Source organism: Siphateles boraxobius, unplaced genomic scaffold (genome assembly GCF_051911475.1).
Source record: "Siphateles boraxobius isolate OS27281-9 unplaced genomic scaffold, OSU_SipBor_1 22, whole genome shotgun sequence".
In the NCBI taxonomy this organism is placed as follows: Eukaryota; Metazoa; Chordata; class Actinopteri; order Cypriniformes; family Leuciscidae; genus Siphateles; species Siphateles boraxobius.
The window spans coordinates 41,479,242-41,498,648 of record NW_027508833.1 but is presented as its reverse complement, the minus strand read 5'-3'; the positions used below and the strand labels follow the sequence as shown (position 1 = coordinate 41,498,648).

The window sequence follows — 19,407 nt, the reverse complement described above, 5'->3', positions numbered from 1 at the left end:
AAAGTGTGTTTAATCCTGTAGTTTCTGAGGTGAATAACAGCAGTTTATAGAGTTATTATAGTTAAAGTGTGTTTATTCCTGCAGTTTCTGAGGTGAATAACAGTAGTTTATAGAGTTATTATAGTTAAAGTGTGTTTATTCCTGCAGTTTCTGAGGTGAATAACAGCAGTTTATAGAGTTATTATAGTTAAAGTGTGTTTATTCCTGTAGTTTCTGAGGTGAATAACAGCAGTTTATAGAGTTATTATAGTTAAAGTGTGTTTAATCCTGCAGTTTCTGAGGTGAATAACAGCAGTTTATAGAGTTATTATAGTTAAAGTGTGTTTATTCCTGCAGTTTCTGAGGTGAATAACAGCAGTTTATAGAGTTATTATAGTTAAAGTGTGTTTAATCCTGTAGTTTCTGAGGTGAATAACAGCAGTTTATAGAGTTATTATAGTTAAAGTGTGTTTATTCCTGCAGTTTCTGAGGTGAATAACAGCAGTTTATAGAGTTATTATAGTTAAAGTGTGTTTAATCCTGTAGTTTCTGAGGTGAATAACAGCAGTTTATAGAGTTATTATAGTTAAAGTGTGTTTATTCCTGCAGTTTCTGAGGTGAATAACAGCAGTTTATAGAGTTATTATAGTTAAAGTGTGTTTAATCCTGTAGTTTCTGAGGTGAATAACAGCAGTTTATAGAGTTATTATAGTTAAAGTGTGTTTATTCCTGCAGTTTCTGAGGTGAATAACAGCAGTTTATAGAGTTATTATAGTTAAAGTGTGTTTATTCCTGTAGTTTCTGAGGTGAATAACAGCAGTTTATAGAGTTATTATAGTTAAAGTGTGTTTAATCCTGCAGTTTCTGAGGTGAATAACAGCAGTTTATAGAGTTATTATAGTTAAAGTGTGTTTATTCCTGCAGTTTCTGAGGTGAATAACAGCAGTTTATAGAGTTATTATAGTTAAAGTGTGTTTATTCCTGCAGTTTCTGAGGTGAATAACAGCAGTTTATAGAGTTATTATAGTTAAAGTGTGTTTAATCCTGCAGTTTCTGAGGTGAATAACAGCAGTTTATAGAGTTATTATAGTTAAAGTGTGTTTATTCCTGCAGTTTCTGAGGTGAATAACAGCAGTTTATAGAGTTATTATAGTTAAAGTGTGTTTAATCCTGCAGTTTCTGAGGTGAATAACAGCAGTTTATAGAGTTATTATAGTTAAAGTGTGTTTATTCCTGCAGTTTCTGAGGTGAATAACAGTAGTTTATAGAGTTATTATAGTTAAAGTGTGTTTATTCCTGCAGTTTCTGAGGTGAATAACAGCAGTTTATAGAGTTATTATAGTTAAAGTGTGTTTATTCCTGCAGTTTCTGAGGTGAATAACAGCAGTTTATAGAGTTATTATAGTTAAAGTGTGTTTAATCCTGCAGTTTCTGAGGTGAATAACAGCAGTTTATAGAGTTATTATAGTTAAAGTGTGTTTAATCCTGCAGTTTCTGAGGTGAATAACAGCAGTTTATAGAGTTATTATAGTTAAAGTGTGTTTATTCCTGCAGTTTCTGAGGTGAATAACAGCAGTTTATAGAGTTATTATAGTTAAAGTGTGTTTAATCCTGCAGTTTCTGAGGTGAATAACAGCAGTTTATAGAGTTATTATAGTTAAAGTGTGTTTATTCCTGCAGTTTCTGAGGTGAATAACAGTAGTTTATAGAGTTATTATAGTTAAAGTGTGTTTAATCCTGTAGTTTCTGAGGTGAATAACAGCAGTTTATAGAGTTATTATAGTTAAAGTGTGTTTATTCCTGCAGTTTCTGAGGTGAATAACAGCAGTTTATAGAGTTATTATAGTTAAAGTGTGTTTATTCCTGTAGTTTCTGAGGTGAATAACAGCAGTTTATAGAGTTATTATAGTTAAAGTGTGTTTATTCCTGCAGTTTCTGAGGTGAATAACAGCAGTTTATAGAGTTATTATAGTTAAAGTGTGTTTATTCCTGCAGTTTCTGAGGTGAATAACAGCAGTTTATAGAGTTATTATAGTTAAAGTGTGTTTAATCCTGCAGTTTCTGAGGTGAATAACAGCAGTTTATAGAGTTCTTATAGTTAAAGTGTGTTTATTCCTGCAGTTTCTGAGGTGAATAACAGCAGTTTATAGAGTTATTATAGTTAAAGTGTGTTTATTCCTGCAGTTTCTGAGGTGAATAACAGCAGTTTATAGAGTTATTATAGTTAAAGTGTGTTTATTCCTGCAGTGTCTGAGGTGAATAACAGCAGTTTATAGAGTTATTATAGTTAAAGTGTGTTTATTCCTTTAGTTTCTGAGGTGAATAACAGCAGTTTATAGAGTTATTATAGTTAAAGTGTGTTTATTCCTGCAGTTTCTGAGGTGAATAACAGCAGTTTATAGAGTTATTATAGTTAAAGTGTGTTTATTCCTGCAGTGTCTGAGGTGAATAACAGCAGTTTATAGAGTTATTATAGTTAAAGTGTGTTTATTCCTGTAGTTTCTGAGGTGAATAACAGCAGTTTATAGAGTTATTATAGTTAAAGTGTGTTTATTCCTGCAGTTTCTGAGGTGAATAACAGCAGTTTATAGAGTTATTATAGTTAAAGTGTGTTTATTCCTGCAGTTTCTGAGGTGAATAACAGCAGTTTATAGAGTTATTATAGTTAAAGTGTGTTTATTCCTGTAGTTTCTGAGGTGAATAACAGCAGTTTATAGAGTTCTTATAGTTAAAGTGTGTTTATTCCTGCAGTTTCTGAGGTGAATAACAGCAGTTTATAGAGTTATTATAAGTGTGTTTATTCCTGCAGTTTCTGAGGTGAATAACAGCAGTTTATAGAGTTCTTATAGTTAAAGTGTGTTTATTCCTGCAGTTTCTGAGGTGAATAACAGTAGTTTATAGAGTTATTATAGTTAAAGTGTGTTTATTCCTGCAGTTTCTGAGGTGAATAACAGCAGTTTATAGAGTTATTATAGTTAAAGTGTGTTTATTCCTTTAGTTTCTGAGGTGAATAACAGCAGTTTATAGAGTTATTATAGTTAAAGTGTGTTTATTCCTGTAGTTTCTGAGGTGAATAACAGTAGTTTATAGAGTTATTATAAGTGTGTTTATTCCTGCAGTTTCTGAGGTGAATAACAGCAGTTTATAGAGTTCTTATAGTTAAAGTGTGTTTATTCCTGCAGTTTCTGAGGTGAATAACAGCAGTTTATAGAGTTATTATAGTTAAAGTGTGTTTATTCCTGCAGTTTCTGAGGTGAATAACAGTAGTTTATAGAGTTATTATAAGTGTGTTTATTCCTGCAGTTTCTGAGGTGAATAACAGTAGTTTATAGAGTTATTATAGTTAAAGTGTGTTTAATCCTGCAGTTTCTGAGGTGAATAACAGCAGTTTATAGAGTTATTATAGTTAAAGTGTGTTTATTCCTGTAGTTTCTGAGGTGAATAACAGCAGTTTATAGAGTTATTATAGTTAAAGTGTGTTTATTCCTGCAGTTTCTGAGGTGAATAACAGTAGTTTATAGAGTTATTATAAGTGTGTTTATTCCTGTAGTTTCTGAGGTGAATAACAGCAGTTTATAGAGTTATTATAGTTAAAGTGTGTTTATTCCTGCAGTTTCTGAGGTGAATAACAGCAGTTTATAGAGTTATTATAGTTAAAGTGTGTTTATTCCTGCAGTTTCTGAGGTGAATAACAGCAGTTTATAGAGTTATTATAGTTAAAGTGTGTTTAATCCTGCAGTTTCTGAGGTGAATAACAGCAGTTTATAGAGTTATTATAGTTAAAGTGTGTTTATTCCTGCAGTTTCTGAGGTGAATAACAGCAGTTTATAGAGTTATTATAGTTAAAGTGTGTTTATTCCTGTAGTTTCTGAGGTGAATAACAGCAGTTTATAGAGTTATTATAGTTAAAGTGTGTTTATTCCTGTAGTTTCTGAGGTGAATAACAGCAGTTTATAGAGTTATTATAGTTAAAGTGTGTTTATTCCTGCAGTTTCTGAGGTGAATAACAGCAGTTTATAGAGTTATTATAGTTAAAGTGTGTTTATTCCTGTAGTTTCTGAGGTGAATAACAGCAGTTTATAGAGTTCTTATAGTTAAAGTGTGTTTATTCCTGTAGTTTCTGAGGTGAATAACAGCAGTTTATAGAGTTATTATAGTTAAAGTGTGTTTAATCCTGCAGTTTCTGAGGTGAATAACAGCAGTTTATAGAGTTATTATAGTTAAAGTGTGTTTATTCCTGTAGTTTCTGAGGTGAATAACAGCAGTTTATAGAGTTATTATAGTTAAAGTGTGTTTATTCCTGTAGTTTCTGAGGTGAATAACAGCAGTTTATAGAGTTATTATAAGTGTGTTTATTCCTGCAGTTTCTGAGGTGAATAACAGCAGTTTATAGAGTTATTATAGTTAAAGTGTGTTTATTTCTTTAGTTTCTGAGGTGAATAACAGCAGTTTATAGAGTTATTATAGTTAAAGTGTGTTTATTCCTGTAGTTTCTGAGGTGAATAACAGCAGTTTATAGAGTTATTATAGTTAAAGTGTGTTTATTCCTTTAGTTTCTGAGGTGAATAACAGCAGTTTATAGAGTTATTATAGTTAAAGTGTGTTTATTCCTTTAGTTTCTGAGGTGAATAACAGCAGTTTATAGAGTTATTATAGTTAAAGTGTGTTTATTCCTGCAGTTTCTGAGGTGAATAACAGCAGTTTATAGAGTTATTATAGTTAAAGTGTGTTTATTCCTTTAGTTTCTGAGGTGAATAACAGCAGTTTATAGAGTTATTATAGTTAAAGTGTGTTTATTCCTGTAGTTTCTGAGGTGAATAACAGCAGTTTATAGAGTTTTTATAAGTGTGTTTATTCCTGCAGTTTCTGAGGTGAATAACAGCAGTTTATAGAGTTATTATAGTTAAAGTGTGTTTATTCCTGCAGTTTCTGAGGTGAATAACAGCAGTTTATAGAGTTATTATAGTTAAAGTGTGTTTATTCCTGCAGTTTCTGAGGTGAATAACAGCAGTTTATAGAGTTATTATAGTTAAAGTGTGTTTAATCCTGTAGTTTCTGAGGTGAATAACAGCAGTTTATAGAGTTATTATAAGTGTGTTTATTCCTGTAGTTTCTGAGGTGAATAACAGCAGTTTATAGAGTTATTATAGTTAAAGTGTGTTTAATCCTGCAGTTTCTGAGGTGAATAACGTCTCGGTTACGTATGTAACCCTAGTTCCCTGATAGGGAACGAGACGCTGCGTCAAACGCTGCGGGAACGCCCCTGCGTTGTGCGTCATGAAGCACGTATGGAATCAGCCCAATGGAGAGATGAAACGTCATAGGCGGGTGACGTCATCGACCAGGAAACTATAAAGCACCCCAAAAACACAAGCGCATTAGCTTCTGATAGGCTTGAAGGAAGCGCTAACGGGAGTGCCGGGAGTATGGCGGAGCGACGCAGCGTCTCGTTCCCTATCAGGGAACTAGGGTTACATACGTAACCGAGACGTTCCCTTTCAAGGGAACTTCGAGCTGCGTCAAACGCTGCGGGAACGCGAATACCCACGTCGCCATAGGACCAAATGACCGTCATGTGAGACTAGCGCACAGAGGACGAGAGCACCTGTGCCCCAGGGGTAGAGCTTAAGTCTAGGTCATAGAACTTAATAAAAGTATGCGGTGAAGACCATCCAGCCGCATCACAAACATCACTCAGGGAAACCCCCGACAAAAGAGCTTTAGAAGCAGCCATACTCCTGGTAGAGTGAGCTCGGACAACCAAAGGTGAAGGCTGGCCAGCCGACTCATAAGCAAGTGAGATAGCCTCAACCACCCACTTGCTCATTCTCTGTTTAGACGCCGGACACCCTTTCCTGGGTGGCCCGAAACATACAAAAAGTTGTTCCGATTTCCTCCACAGGGCAGCTCTGTGGACATAAGCGTCTAATGCCCTAACAGGGCAGAGTGAATTAAGTTTCTCCTGGTCCGATGACATAAATGGAGGAGGACAGAAAGCCTGCAGAACCGTAGGTCTAACAATATTAGTAGGAACCTTAGGAACGTAACCTGGTCTAGGATGCAGAAAAGCTTTAACCATGCCAGGTGCAAATTCCAGGCACGAGGGTGAAACCGACAGAGCCTGCAAATCTCCGATTCTTTTTAGTGAAGAGATAGCAAGCAAAAAGATAGTCTTAAAAGTGAGAAACTTCTCGGGAACTTCTTCGATAGGTTCAAAAGGAGCTAGGGAAAGACCTTCTAATACAATGGCCAGATCCCAAGTCGGCACCCTCGTACGAACTGCTGGCCTCAGCCTCAAAGTGCCACGGAGGAAACGAGTTATAAGCGGGTGTCTCCCAAGAGAAACTCCACTGAAAGGGACGTGGTAAGCAGCTAGTGCCGCCACATACACCTTTAGTGTGGAGGGGGATAACCCTGTGGAGAAGCGCTCCTGCAGGAATTCCAGCACTGCACCCACTGGGCAGTTAACTGGGTCCTGCAGGTGTTCTCCACACCAAGAAGTGAAAAGTTTCCACTTCAAGGCATAAAGCTTCCTCGTGGATGGAGCTCTGGAGTTAAGAATGGTCTCAACAACCTCGGTTGAGAGACCGGAGTCTATGAGCTGGGCCCCCTCAGAGGCCAAGCCCACAGTTTCCACAATTCTGGGCGGGGGTGAAGTATCGTGCCCCCCGCCTGGGAGAGTAGATCCCTCCTGACCGGGAGCTCCAAAGGAGAACCGTCCAGGAGAGAAATCAGGTCCGCAAACCATACTCGGGCCGGCCAGAACGGGGCTACTAGTAGTAGACTGACCCCGTCCCGGCGGACCCTCTCCAGAACTCCTGGTAACAGAGCAATCGGGGGAAAGGCGTACAGACGTGACCTCGGCCACGGCTGCACCATAGCATCCAACCCCAGGGGGGCTGGAAGAGTGATGGAGAACCACCGATGACAATGAGTGGTCTCCTTGGAAGCGAATAGGTCCACCTCGGCGCGACCGAAACTCAACCAAAGGAGCTCCACCACCTCGGGGTGGAGTCTCCATTCCCCTGGCCTCGGCCCCTGCCTCGACAGGGAGTCTGCTACCACATTCAAATACCCAGGGAGATACATTGCTCTCAGAGATAGTAGCTTCCCTTGGGACCACAGGAGGATCTGACGGGCCAACTTGTAAAGCCGGCGAGACCGCAGGCCCCCCTGATGATTTATATAAGAGACCACCGACGTGTTGTCTGATTGAACTAACACATGATGGCCTCTCAGGTCTGTTAGGAAGTGTTTCAGAGCCTGAAACACAGCCAACATCTCTAGACAATTTATGTGCCACGAAAGATGATGATCCTGCCACAGACCTTGGGCTGGGCGACCACTCATGACCGCCCCCCACCCTGTGAGGGAAGCATCCGTCGTTAGCGTTATGCGACGACAAAGAGCCCCCAGCACAGGACCTTTGGATAGGAACCAAGTTTCTCTCCACATGACCAGAGCACGAAGGCAGCGCCGCGTGACTTTGAACGTGCGGAGCGGATTTCCCCTCGGGGAGAATCCCTTGGTCCTGAGCCACCACTGTAGCGGTCTCATGTACAACAGGCCGCAAGGTATAACGTTGGACGCTGCTGCCATCAGACCCAACAGTCTCTGAAACTGCTTGACAGTGAGTAGCTGGCCTAGCTTCACTTGTTTCACAGCTGAGAGAATCGAAGCGATGCGGGTCGGAGAGAGTCGCGCCCGCATCGATACCGAATCCCAAACGACACCCAGAAAAGTGGTCTTCTGGGAAGGAGATAATACACTTTTCTTTGCGTTCAGCCTCAACCCCAACTTTCTGATATGAGCGAGGACGACATCTCGATGCCGAACCGCCATCTGCTCGGTCTGAGCTAAAATCAACCAATCGTCGATGTAATTGAGAATACGAATGCCCTGAAGCCTCAGAGGCACTAGTGCTGCATCCATGCATTTCGTGAAAGTGCGGGGAGATAAAGCTAGGCCAAACGGAAGAACCTTGTACTGGTACGCCTCGCCCCCGAAGGCGAACCTCAGGAACTTCCTGTGTTGTGGAAGGATGGACACATGGAAGTATGCGTCCTTCAGATCTATCGTGACAAACCAGTCCTCGGACCTGATTTGAGACACGATCTGCTTGATAGTGAGCATCTTGAATTTTAGCTTCCCTACCGAGCGATTCAATATGCGCAGGTCTAAAATTGGACGCAACCCCCCATCCTTCTTTGGAACGATGAAATATCGGCTGAAATAACCTGACTCCAAACTGGGAGGAGGAACCCGTTCTATAGCCTCTTTTTGAAGGAGCGTTTTCACCTCTTGTTCCAATACCAGAGCCTGCTCGGGGCCCACCACTGTGTGCAGAACCCCTCTGAATTTTGGTGGACGACACCTGAACTGGATAGCATAACCCTTTTCTACTGTCTGCAGGACCCAATGAGATATTTTTGGAAGGCTTTTCCACTCTGCCAGAAATTCTACTAAGGGTACCAGCCTCTCGAGACTGGCCTCTGGTGTAACTTGAGCAGCAGACGCAGCGCCCTGTAACGGCGCACCGGCAGGGAACAACTGGTCTGACCGCTCTGAGACCCTCCTCAGAGGGAGCGAGCGTCCCTCGGGAAAGCGCTCGCTGGGATCGTCTGTGCCCCGGCATAAAGGCGGGGTTGGCAGAACGAGCCCCTGAGGGCACCGAGGAGGAATGGGCACCGTAAAAAGAGGTGAACACCTTTCCGCCTCGGTGGGGACCACCCTCAGCATCCTGAACGGCTTGGCGTCAGGACTTCTTCTTAGCCGAAGCCTTCTTAGCCAATATAACTGTCCTCAGATCAGTTCTACTGGGAGAAGGCTTCGGCTGAGAGTGTCGCGGCTGAGCCCACTGTCCAGCAGGGGGAGCACGAGACGCGACACTCTGCCTCTGCTGCGCTCTATGTGATGAGCTCGAAGACGGCCGGGGCTGCTCCCGCCCAGCAGCCCCAGGGACATGAACTTTAAGGGGAAGAAACTTTTTAAAAGCTGCAGTTTGTTTCTTTTCTTCTTGGAATTTATCGATAACTGAATTCACAGCATCACCAAACAACCCCATGGGAGAAAGAGGAGCATCTAAAAGAAAAGCTTTTTCTCTCTCTTTAATATTAGTCTGATTTAACCACAAATGTCTTTCTGCGGCCACCAGAGCTGCCATAGAACGACCCATTAATTTGGCCGATTCTCTGGTGGCACGCAGGGATAAATCAGCAGCCTGACGCAGTTCACGAACTACGTCAGTACTGACCTCCTCACTCTCACTCATGTCCCTTAGCAGATCAGCCTGGTATGCCTGCAAGATTGACATAGTATGCAGACATGACGCAGCCTGACCTGCTGCCGAATATGCTTTACCCACTAAAGCCGAAGTGTTTCTTAAAGGCTTGGTGGGTAATGCCGGTGCCTTAAAAGATGATGCTGCTTCGGGGGAGAGATGGCTCGCAAGCGTCTCTTCCACACGAGGCAAAGCACCATAACCATGAGCCTTGGCTCCCATAATATTAGCGTATGTTGAAGTCTGGGGACTAAACACTCTATATGACACCGGTTTTCTCCATGATTTCGACACCTCGGTGTGGAGATCATGGAAAAACGGCAGGCACCGGCGTGGAGGCTGCACACGTGACGGCAAAAATCTCTCATCCAACTTTGATTTAGAAACAGACTCCTGTCTAGTCACTGGCCATTCAATATTAAGTTTTTCAACAGCTCTTGTTAACACCTCCATAAGCTCATCACTCTTAGGAGTGTGGGGTGGCGAATCCTCCACATCTCCCTCAATACTAACAACATCAAGTTCCTCAGAACTGGATAGCTGCAGCATTGGTGCCTCAGCCCGAGCGGAAGAAACCGCAGCGCGTGCTTCCGAACCCGGGACTGAGGCACTGGATCTCACAGGTGAAGGGAGAGATAAGGCAGAGCCCGTCTCAAACCCCGCTGTGAGATCCATCTGCGATCCCCACGATAAGCGCCGCCGCTCTGCCTCGGCAGAAGCGGGACCCGAACCGCGGGGAGCGCGCACCGAACCGCTCTCCTCAAAGAGCGACCGGCGGGAGCGGAGCGTCCTTAACGGCAAACGCTCGCAATGCTCACAGTCTGCTCCCTCGAGAGCAAACTGGGCATGCTGAACTCCCAAACAAACAACACAAAGATCATGTGTATCCCCGCTCGTTAAATAACGCGAGCAGGGAGGAACACACTTTCTAAACTGGTGTTCGTCCGCCATAATCTCTCAATATATATATATATAGGGATAAATTGTTTGTGTGGTGCAGGGTATGTAAGACAGACAATATCACACAGGGACAGATTCACATGTAGCGCGACTGAAAGCACAGAAGCTAATGCGCTTGTGTTTTTGGGGTGCTTTATAGTTTCCTGGTCGATGACGTCACCCGCCTATGACGTTTCATCTCTCCATTGGGCTGATTCCATACGTGCTTCATGACGCACAACGCAGGGGCGTTCCCGCAGCGTTTGACGCAGCTCGAAGTTCCCTTGAAAGGGAACAGCAGTTTATAGAGTTATTATAGTTAAAGTGTGTTTATTCCTGCAGTTTCTGAGGTGAATAATAGCAGTTTATAGAGTTATTATAAGTGTGTTTATTCCTGTAGTTTCTGAGGTGAATAACAGCAGTTTATAGAGTTATTATAGTTAAAGTGTGTTTAATCCTGCAGTTTCTGAGGTGAATAACAGCAGTTTATAGAGTTATTATAGTTAAAGTGTGTTTATTCCTGCAGTTTCTGAGGTGAATAACAGCAGTTTATAGAGTTATTATAGTTAAAGTGTGTTTAATCCTGCAGTTTCTGAGGTGAATAACAGCAGTTTATAGAGTTATTATAGTTAAAGTGTGTTTATTCCTGCAGTTTCTGAGGTGAATAACAGCAGTTTATAGAGTTATTATAGTTAAAGTGTGTTTATTCCTGTAGTTTCTGAGGTGAATAACAGTAGTTTATAGAGTTATTATAAGTGTGTTTATTCCTGCAGTTTCTGAGGTGAATAACAGCAGTTTATAGAGTTATTATAGTTAAAGTGTGTTTATTCCTGCAGTTTCTGAGGTGAATAACAGCAGTTTATAGAGTTATTATAGTTAAAGTGTGTTTATTCCTGCAGTTTCTGAGGTGAATAACAGTAGTTTATAGAGTTTTTATAAGTGTGTTTATTCCTGTAGTTTCTGAGGTGAATAACAGCAGTTTATAGAGTTATTATAGTTAAAGTGTGTTTAATCCTGCAGTTTCTGAGGTGAATAACAGCAGTTTATAGAGTTATTATAGTTAAAGTGTGTTTATTCCTGTAGTTTCTGAGGTGAATAACAGCAGTTTATAGAGTTATTATAGTTAAAGTGTGTTTAATCCTGCAGTTTCTGAGGTGAATAACAGCAGTTTATAGAGTTATTATAGTTAAAGTGTGTTTATTCCTGCAGTTTCTGAGGTGAATAACAGCAGTTTATAGAGTTATTATAGTTAAAGTGTGTTTAATCCTGTAGTTTCTGAGGTGAATAACAGCAGTTTATAGTTATTATAGTTAAAGTGTGTTTATTCCTGTAGTTTCTGAGGTGAATAACAGCAGTTTATAGAGTTATTATAGTTAAAGTGTGTTTATTCCTGCAGTTTCTGAGGTGAATAACAGCAGTTTATAGAGTTATTATAGTTAAAGTGTGTTTAATCCTGTAGTTTCTGAGGTGAATAACAGCAGTTTATAGAGTTATTATAGTTAAAGTGTGTTTATTCCTGCAGTTTCTGAGGTGAATAACAGCAGTTTATAGAGTTATTATAGTTAAAGTGTGTTTAATCCTGCAGTTTCTGAGGTGAATAACAGCAGTTTATAGAGTTATTATAGTTAAAGTGTGTTTATTCCTGCAGTTTCTGAGGTGAATAACAGTAGTTTATAGAGTTATTATAGTTAAAGTGTGTTTAATCCTGTAGTTTCTGAGGTGAATAACAGCAGTTTATAGAGTTATTATAGTTAAAGTGTGTTTATTCCTTTAGTTTCTGAGGTGAATAACAGCAGTTTATAGAGTTATTATAGTTAAAGTGTGTTTATTCCTTTAGTTTCTGAGGTGAATAACAGCAGTTTATAGAGTTATTATAGTTAAAGTGTGTTTATTCCTTTAGTTTCTGAGGTGAATAACAGCAGTTTATAGAGTTATTATAGTTAAAGTGTGTTTATTCCTTTAGTTTCTGAGGTGAATAACAGCAGTTTATAGAGTTATTATAGTTAAAGTGTGTTTATTCCTGCAGTTTCTGAGGTGAATAACAGCAGTTTATAGAGTTATTATAGTTAAAGTGTGTTTATTCCTTTAGTTTCTGAGGTGAATAACAGCAGTTTATAGAGTTATTATAGTTAAAGTGTGTTTATTCCTGTAGTTTCTGAGGTGAATAACAGCAGTTTATAGAGTTATTATAGTTAAAGTGTGTTTATTCCTGCAGTTTCTGAGGTGAATAACAGCAGTTTATAGAGTTATTATAGTTAAAGTGTGTTTATTCCTTTAGTTTCTGAGGTGAATAACAGCAGTTTATAGAGTTATTATAGTTAAAGTGTGTTTATTCCTGCAGTTTCTGAGGTGAATAACAGCAGTTTATAGAGTTATTATAGTTAAAGTGTGTTTATTCCTTTAGTTTCTGAGGTGAATAACAGCAGTTTATAGAGTTATTATAGTTAAAGTGTGTTTATTCCTGTAGTTTCTGAGGTGAATAACAGCAGTTTATAGAGTTATTATAGTTAAAGTGTGTTTATTCCTGCAGTTTCTGAGGTGAATAACAGCAGTTTATAGAGTTATTATAGTTAAAGTGTGTTTATTCCTGTAGTTTCTGAGGTGAATAACAGCAGTTTATAGAGTTTTTATAAGTGTGTTTATTCCTGCAGTTTCTGAGGTGAATAACAGCAGTTTATAGAGTTATTATAGTTAAAGTGTGTTTATTCCTGCAGTTTCTGAGGTGAATAACAGCAGTTTATAGAGTTATTATAGTTAAAGTGTGTTTAATCCTGTAGTTTCTGAGGTGAATAACAGCAGTTTATAGAGTTATTATAGTTAAAGTGTGTTTATTCCTGTAGTTTCTGAGGTGAATAACAGCAGTTTATAGAGTTATTATAGTTAAAGTGTGTTTAATCCTGTAGTTTCTGAGGTGAATAACAGCAGTTTATAGAGTTATTATAGTTAAAGTGTGTTTATTCCTGCAGTTTCTGAGGTGAATAACAGCAGTTTATAGAGTTATTATAGTTAAAGTGTGTTTAATCCTGTAGTTTCTGAGGTGAATAACAGCAGTTTATAGAGTTATTATAGTTAAAGTGTGTTTATTCCTGTAGTTTCTGAGGTGAATAACAGCAGTTTATAGAGTTATTATAGTTAAAGTGTGTTTATTCCTGTAGTTTCTGAGGTGAATAACAGCAGTTTATAGAGTTATTATAGTTAAAGTGTGTTTATTCCTGCAGTTTCTGAGGTGAATAACAGCAGTTTATAGAGTTCTTATAGTTAAAGTGTGTTTATTCCTGCAGTTTCTGAGGTGAATAACAGCAGTTTATAGAGTTATTATAGTTAAAGTGTGTTTATTCCTGTAGTTTCTGAGGTGAATAACAGCAGTTTATAGAGTTATTATAGTTAAAGTGTGTTTATTCCTGTAGTTTCTGAGGTGAATAACAGCAGTTTATAGAGTTATTATAGTTAAAGTGTGTTTATTCCTGCAGTTTCTGAGGTGAATAACAGTAGTTTATAGAGTTATTATAAGTGTGTTTATTCCTGTAGTTTCTGAGGTGAATAACAGCAGTTTATAGAGTTATTATAGTTAAAGTGTGTTTAATCCTGCAGTTTCTGAGGTGAATAACAGCAGTTTATAGAGTTATTATAGTTAAAGTGTGTTTATTCCTGTAGTTTCTGAGGTGAATAACAGCAGTTTATAGAGTTATTATAGTTAAAGTGTGTTTAATCCTGCAGTTTCTGAGGTGAATAACAGCAGTTTATAGAGTTATTATAGTTAAAGTGTGTTTATTCCTGCAGTTTCTGAGGTGAATAACAGCAGTTTATAGAGTTATTATAGTTAAAGTGTGTTTAATCCTGTAGTTTCTGAGGTGAATAACAGCAGTTTATAGAGTTATTATAGTTAAAGTGTGTTTATTCCTGTAGTTTCTGAGGTGAATAACAGCAGTTTATAGAGTTATTATAGTTAAAGTGTGTTTAATCCTGCAGTTTCTGAGGTGAATAACAGCAGTTTATAGAGTTATTATAAGTGTGTTTATTCCTGCAGTTTCTGAGGTGAATAACAGCAGTTTATAGAGTTATTATAGTTAAAGTGTGTTTATTCCTGTAGTTTCTGAGGTGAATAACAGCAGTTTATAGAGTTATTATAGTTAAAGTGTGTTTAATCCTGCAGTTTCTGAGGTGAATAACAGCAGTTTATAGAGTTATTATAGTTAAAGTGTGTTTATTCCTGTAGTTTCTGAGGTGAATAACAGCAGTTTATAGAGTTCTTATAGTTAAAGTGTGTTTATTCCTGTAGTTTCTGAGGTGAATAACAGCAGTTTATAGAGTTATTATAGTTAAAGTGTGTTTATTCCTGTAGTTTCTGAGGTGAATAACAGCAGTTTATAGAGTTATTATAGTTAAAGTGTGTTTATTCCTGTAGTTTCTGAGGTGAATAACAGCAGTTTATAGAGTTATTATAGTTAAAGTGTGTTTATTCCTGCAGTTTCTGAGGTGAATAACAGTAGTTTATAGAGTTATTATAGTTAAAGTGTGTTTATTCCTGTAGTTTCTGAGGTGAATAACAGCAGTTTATAGAGTTATTATAGTTAAAGTGTGTTTAATCCTGCAGTTTCTGAGGTGAATAACAGCAGTTTATAGAGTTATTATAGTTAAAGTGTGTTTATTCCTGCAGTTTCTGAGGTGAATAACAGCAGTTTATAGAGTTATTATAGTTAAAGTGTGTTTATTCCTGCAGTTTCTGAGGTGAATAACAGCAGTTTATAGAGTTATTATAGTTAAAGTGTGTTTATTCCTGTAGTTTCTGAGGTGAATAACAGCAGTTTATAGAGTTATTATAGTTAAAGTGTGTTTATTCCTGTAGTTTCTGAGGTGAATAACAGCAGTTTATAGAGTTATTATAAGTGTGTTTATTCCTGCAGTTTCTGAGGTGAATAACAGCAGTTTATAGAGTTATTATAGTTAAAGTGTGTTTATTCCTGTAGTTTCTGAGGTGAATAACAGCAGTTTATAGAGTTATTATAGTTAAAGTGTGTTTATTCCTGCAGTTTCTGAGGTGAATAACAGCAGTTTATAGAGTTATTATAGTTAAAGTGTGTTTATTCCTGTAGTTTCTGAGGTGAATAACAGCAGTTTATAGAGTTATTATAGTTAAAGTGTGTTTATTCCTTTAGTTTCTGAGGTGAATAACAGCAGTTTATAGAGTTATTATAGTTAAAGTGTGTTTATTCCTTTAGTTTCTGAGGTGAATAACAGCAGTTTATAGAGTTATTATAGTTAAAGTGTGTTTATTCCTTTAGTTTCTGAGGTGAATAACAGCAGTTTATAGAGTTATTATAGTTAAAGTGTGTTTATTCCTGCAGTTTCTGAGGTGAATAACAGCAGTTTATAGAGTTATTATAGTTAAAGTGTGTTTATTCCTTTAGTTTCTGAGGTGAATAACAGCAGTTTATAGAGTTATTATAGTTAAAGTGTGTTTATTCCTGTAGTTTCTGAGGTGAATAACAGCAGTTTATAGAGTTATTATAAGTGTGTTTATTCCTGCAGTTTCTGAGGTGAATAACAGCAGTTTATAGAGTTATTATAGTTAAAGTGTGTTTATTCCTTTAGTTTCTGAGGTGAATAACAGCAGTTTATAGAGTTCTTATAGTTAAAGTGTGTTTAATCCTGTAGTTTCTGAGGTGAATAACAGCAGTTTATAGAGTTATTATAGTTAAAGTGTGTTTATTCCTTTAGTTTCTGAGGTGAATAACAGCAGTTTATAGAGTTATTATAGTTAAAGTGTGTTTAATCCTGTAGTTTCTGAGGTGAATAACAGCAGTTTATAGAGTTATTATAGTTAAAGTGTGTTTATTCCTGCAGTTTCTGAGGTGAATAACAGCAGTTTATAGAGTTATTATAGTTAAAGTGTGTTTAATCCTGTAGTTTCTGAGGTGAATAACAGCAGTTTATAGAGTTATTATAGTTAAAGTGTGTTTATTCCTGCAGTTTCTGAGGTGAATAACAGCAGTTTATAGAGTTATTATAGTTAAAGTGTGTTTATTCCTGCAGTTTCTGAGGTGAATAACAGCAGTTTATAGAGTTATTATAGTTAAAGTGTGTTTATTCCTGTAGTTTCTGAGGTGAATAACAGCAGTTTATAGAGTTATTATAGTTAAAGTTTGTTTATTCCTGTAGTTTCTGAGGTGAATAACAGCAGTTTATAGAGTTATTATAGTTAAAGTGTGTTTATTCCTGTAGTTTCTGAGGTGAATAACAGCAGTTTATAGAGTTATTATAAGTGTGTTTATTCCTGCAGTTTCTGAGGTGAATAACAGCAGTTTATAGAGTTATTATAGTTAAAGTGTGTTTATTCCTGTAGTTTCTGAGGTGAATAACAGCAGTTTATAGAGTTATTATAGTTAAAGTGTGTTTATTCCTGTAGTTTCTGAGGTGAATAACAGTAGTTTATAGAGTTCTTATAGTTAAAGTGTGTTTATTCCTGTAGTTTCTGAGGTGAATAACAGTAGTTTATAGAGTTCTTATAGTTAAAGTGTGTTTATTCCTGCAGTTTCTGAGGTGAATAACAGCAGTTTATAGAGTTATTATAGTTAAAGTGTGTTTATTCCTGTAGTTTCTGAGGTGAATAACAGCAGTTTATAGAGTTATTATAGTTAAAGTGTGTTTATTCCTGCAGTTTCTGAGGTGAATAACAGCAGTTTATAGAGTTATTATAGTTAAAGTGTGTTTATTCCTGTAGTTTCTGAGGTGAATAACAGCAGTTTATAGAGTTATTATAGTTAAAGTGTGTTTATTCCTGTAGTTTCTGAGGTGAATAACAGCAGTTTATAGAGTTATTATAGTTAAAGTGTGTTTATTCCTGCAGTTTCTGAGGTGAAAAGCGGACGGAAGTTTCCAGGCCTCAAACTGATTTTCGGACACGAGATTGTGAAAGGTAATTATATTTATAATCTCATAATCATGTTTCAGTAATCCGACGTGAAGCTTGTTATTAAACTATTTTAGCAGGTGAAACAACTAATTACATTAGTGCCATTTTTATTGATGACAAGCTAATTATTATCTTGCTTTTTTGGAAAGTGGATTTCATCAGTTCTGTGAACGAAGACCAGTGAGTTTCTTAATAAATTACTAATTTAATGTTTTATTGCTTTATTTTGTTTTATAGAATCAGTATAGGTCATGAATGTTCATTTATTTGCTGTGTTTTCAGTGTTAATGAAGAGCAGAAGTCAGAGTTCCACTCTTTCAGGAGGAAGATCTTCATGGGTAAATAAATGTTTTCATGTTTCTGTTGATCTCACACGTCATTTTGCAGGCCAACCGGCAGGATTATCGATGAAAACAAGCTCTGTGATCAACTAAAGTTTATTATACTTGTAGGTTCAGGCCATCAAGATAATTATCCAAGATGAACACAACTTTTATGACTTTTGAAGCCCAAATGCAGCTCCCAGAAGTAAAAAGCTAAGCGTATAATCAAACTACACCACGGTCACATGACTTCAAGGTCATCATCACTGAGCTTCAACAACTCTTTCAGTTATCTAAACACATTTTCCCAGAAAGTTTGCATTAGACTAGTGTATAATAGCAGGATTATAAGCATAACGCTGTTGTAAACGCGGACTGAGTTTACCTGTCCACCTGATGACGTTTAAAGTATTGGTTCACTTCAGAATGAAAAAGTCCTGATAATTTACCCACGACATCCAAGATGTTCATGTGTTTCTTTCTTCAGTGGAAAAGAAATGAAGGTTTTTGAGGAAAACACTCCAGGATTTTCTCCATATAGTGACTTCAATGGAGTCCAACGGGTCGAAGGTCCAAATGTGAGTTTCAGTGCAGCTTCAAAGTCTCGACACGATCCAGCCGAGGAATAAGAGTCTGATCTAGACAAACCAGCGCACATTTATAACTAAATAAACATTTATATACTTTAACCACTAATGCTGGTCTTGCAGAACTCTGCGATGCGACACACATTACGTAATCAAATCATCATCCAATCACAGCGCTCTCTCATGGTCATCATCCAATCACAGCACTCCCTCATGGTCATCATCCAATCACAGCGCTCCCTCATGGTCATCATCCAATCACAGCGCTCCCTCATGGTCATCATCCAATCACAGCGCTCCCTCATGGTCATCCAATCACAGCGCTCCCTCATGGTCATCATCCAGCGCTCCCTTATGGTCATCCAATCACAGCGCTCCCTCATGGTCATCATCCAATCACAGTGCTCCCTCATGGTCATCATCCAATCACAGCTCTCCCTCATGGTCATCATGCAATCACAGCGCTCCCTCATGGTCATCCAATCACAGCGCTCCCTCATGGTCATCATCCAGCGCTCCCTCATGCGCATCATCCAATCACAGCGCTCCCTCATGCGCATCAGACCATACGAATAACAAACCCTAAATTGAGAATTAATCATTCTTTTGGGACAAATCATTGGTTTCCTGCACTGTTGTTCATCTTGTTAAGTCCTCATAGCAGATAAATAATCCAGTCTCGCACATTCACAGAAAGTACGTCCACATAGCAAAATAATGTGGATCCAAAATAGAGTTTCCCTTCAGCCTCTGGATTTTCCCTGTTTTCCCCTTAGATGGTGATGAGCACGACGTGAACTATGTGGTGATCGATGAGCTGCATGAGAAGTTCGGGCCTGCAGTGAGTCAAGTCAAGTCATCCTCATTTATATAGCGCTTTTAACAATGTAGATTGTTTCAAAGGATCTTTACAGAGATAAACGTATAATTTAAGGTAACAGAGATTGGTTTGGTTTTATAGTGGTTCTTGAAAAATGTTTTTTCCAGCTAAAGTGAGTGAACATCTCTCTTCTGCAGTCTGTGATGAGGATGATGATGGTGTATTTCAGGTCATGCACATTAAAGAGCAGAGAGTGATCGGCCTCGGTGCGGATGTGTTCGGGCAGACTGATCAGGAGAGGCTGTGCTGGTTACAGGTGACAGGAACACCTCGTCTTCTGTTGGGGTGTGTGTGTGTGTGTGTGTGTGTGTGTGTGTGTGTGTGTGTGTGTGTGTGTGTGTGTGTGTGTGTGTGTGTGTGTGTGTAAAGGACTGCTCTGATATAGGTCGCCACGAAGAGAGTCGTGTACCTGTTCGATATACTCCTGCTTGGAGGACAAGCGATTAAAAACGGGCTGTCCATGATTCTGGAGAATCCCCACATTCTGAAGGTCAGCTGATGTTGTG

General features: G+C 38.2%; 1 protein-coding gene across 4 annotated transcripts in view; it reads left to right on the top strand.

The window, feature by feature from the left end:
* The window catches only part of exd1 (exonuclease 3'-5' domain containing 1), a 54,324-nt gene that overhangs the window by 17,207 nt on the left and 17,710 nt on the right, over positions 1–19,407 (top strand). For 3 of the 4 annotated variants that reach the window (XM_077240198.1, XM_077240196.1, XM_077240200.1), the window contains exons 2-7: positions 17,046–17,114; positions 17,261–17,291; positions 17,394–17,449; positions 18,798–18,862; positions 19,071–19,157; positions 19,287–19,391. In XM_077240198.1, the coding sequence (XP_077096313.1) occupies positions 17,046–17,114; positions 17,261–17,291; positions 17,394–17,449; positions 18,798–18,862; positions 19,071–19,157; positions 19,287–19,391 (413 nt within the window). The remainder of the gene's footprint in view (positions 1–17,045; positions 17,115–17,260; positions 17,292–17,393; positions 17,450–18,797; positions 18,863–19,070; positions 19,158–19,286; positions 19,392–19,407) is intronic. The other variant, XM_077240197.1, reaches the window with a different exon arrangement.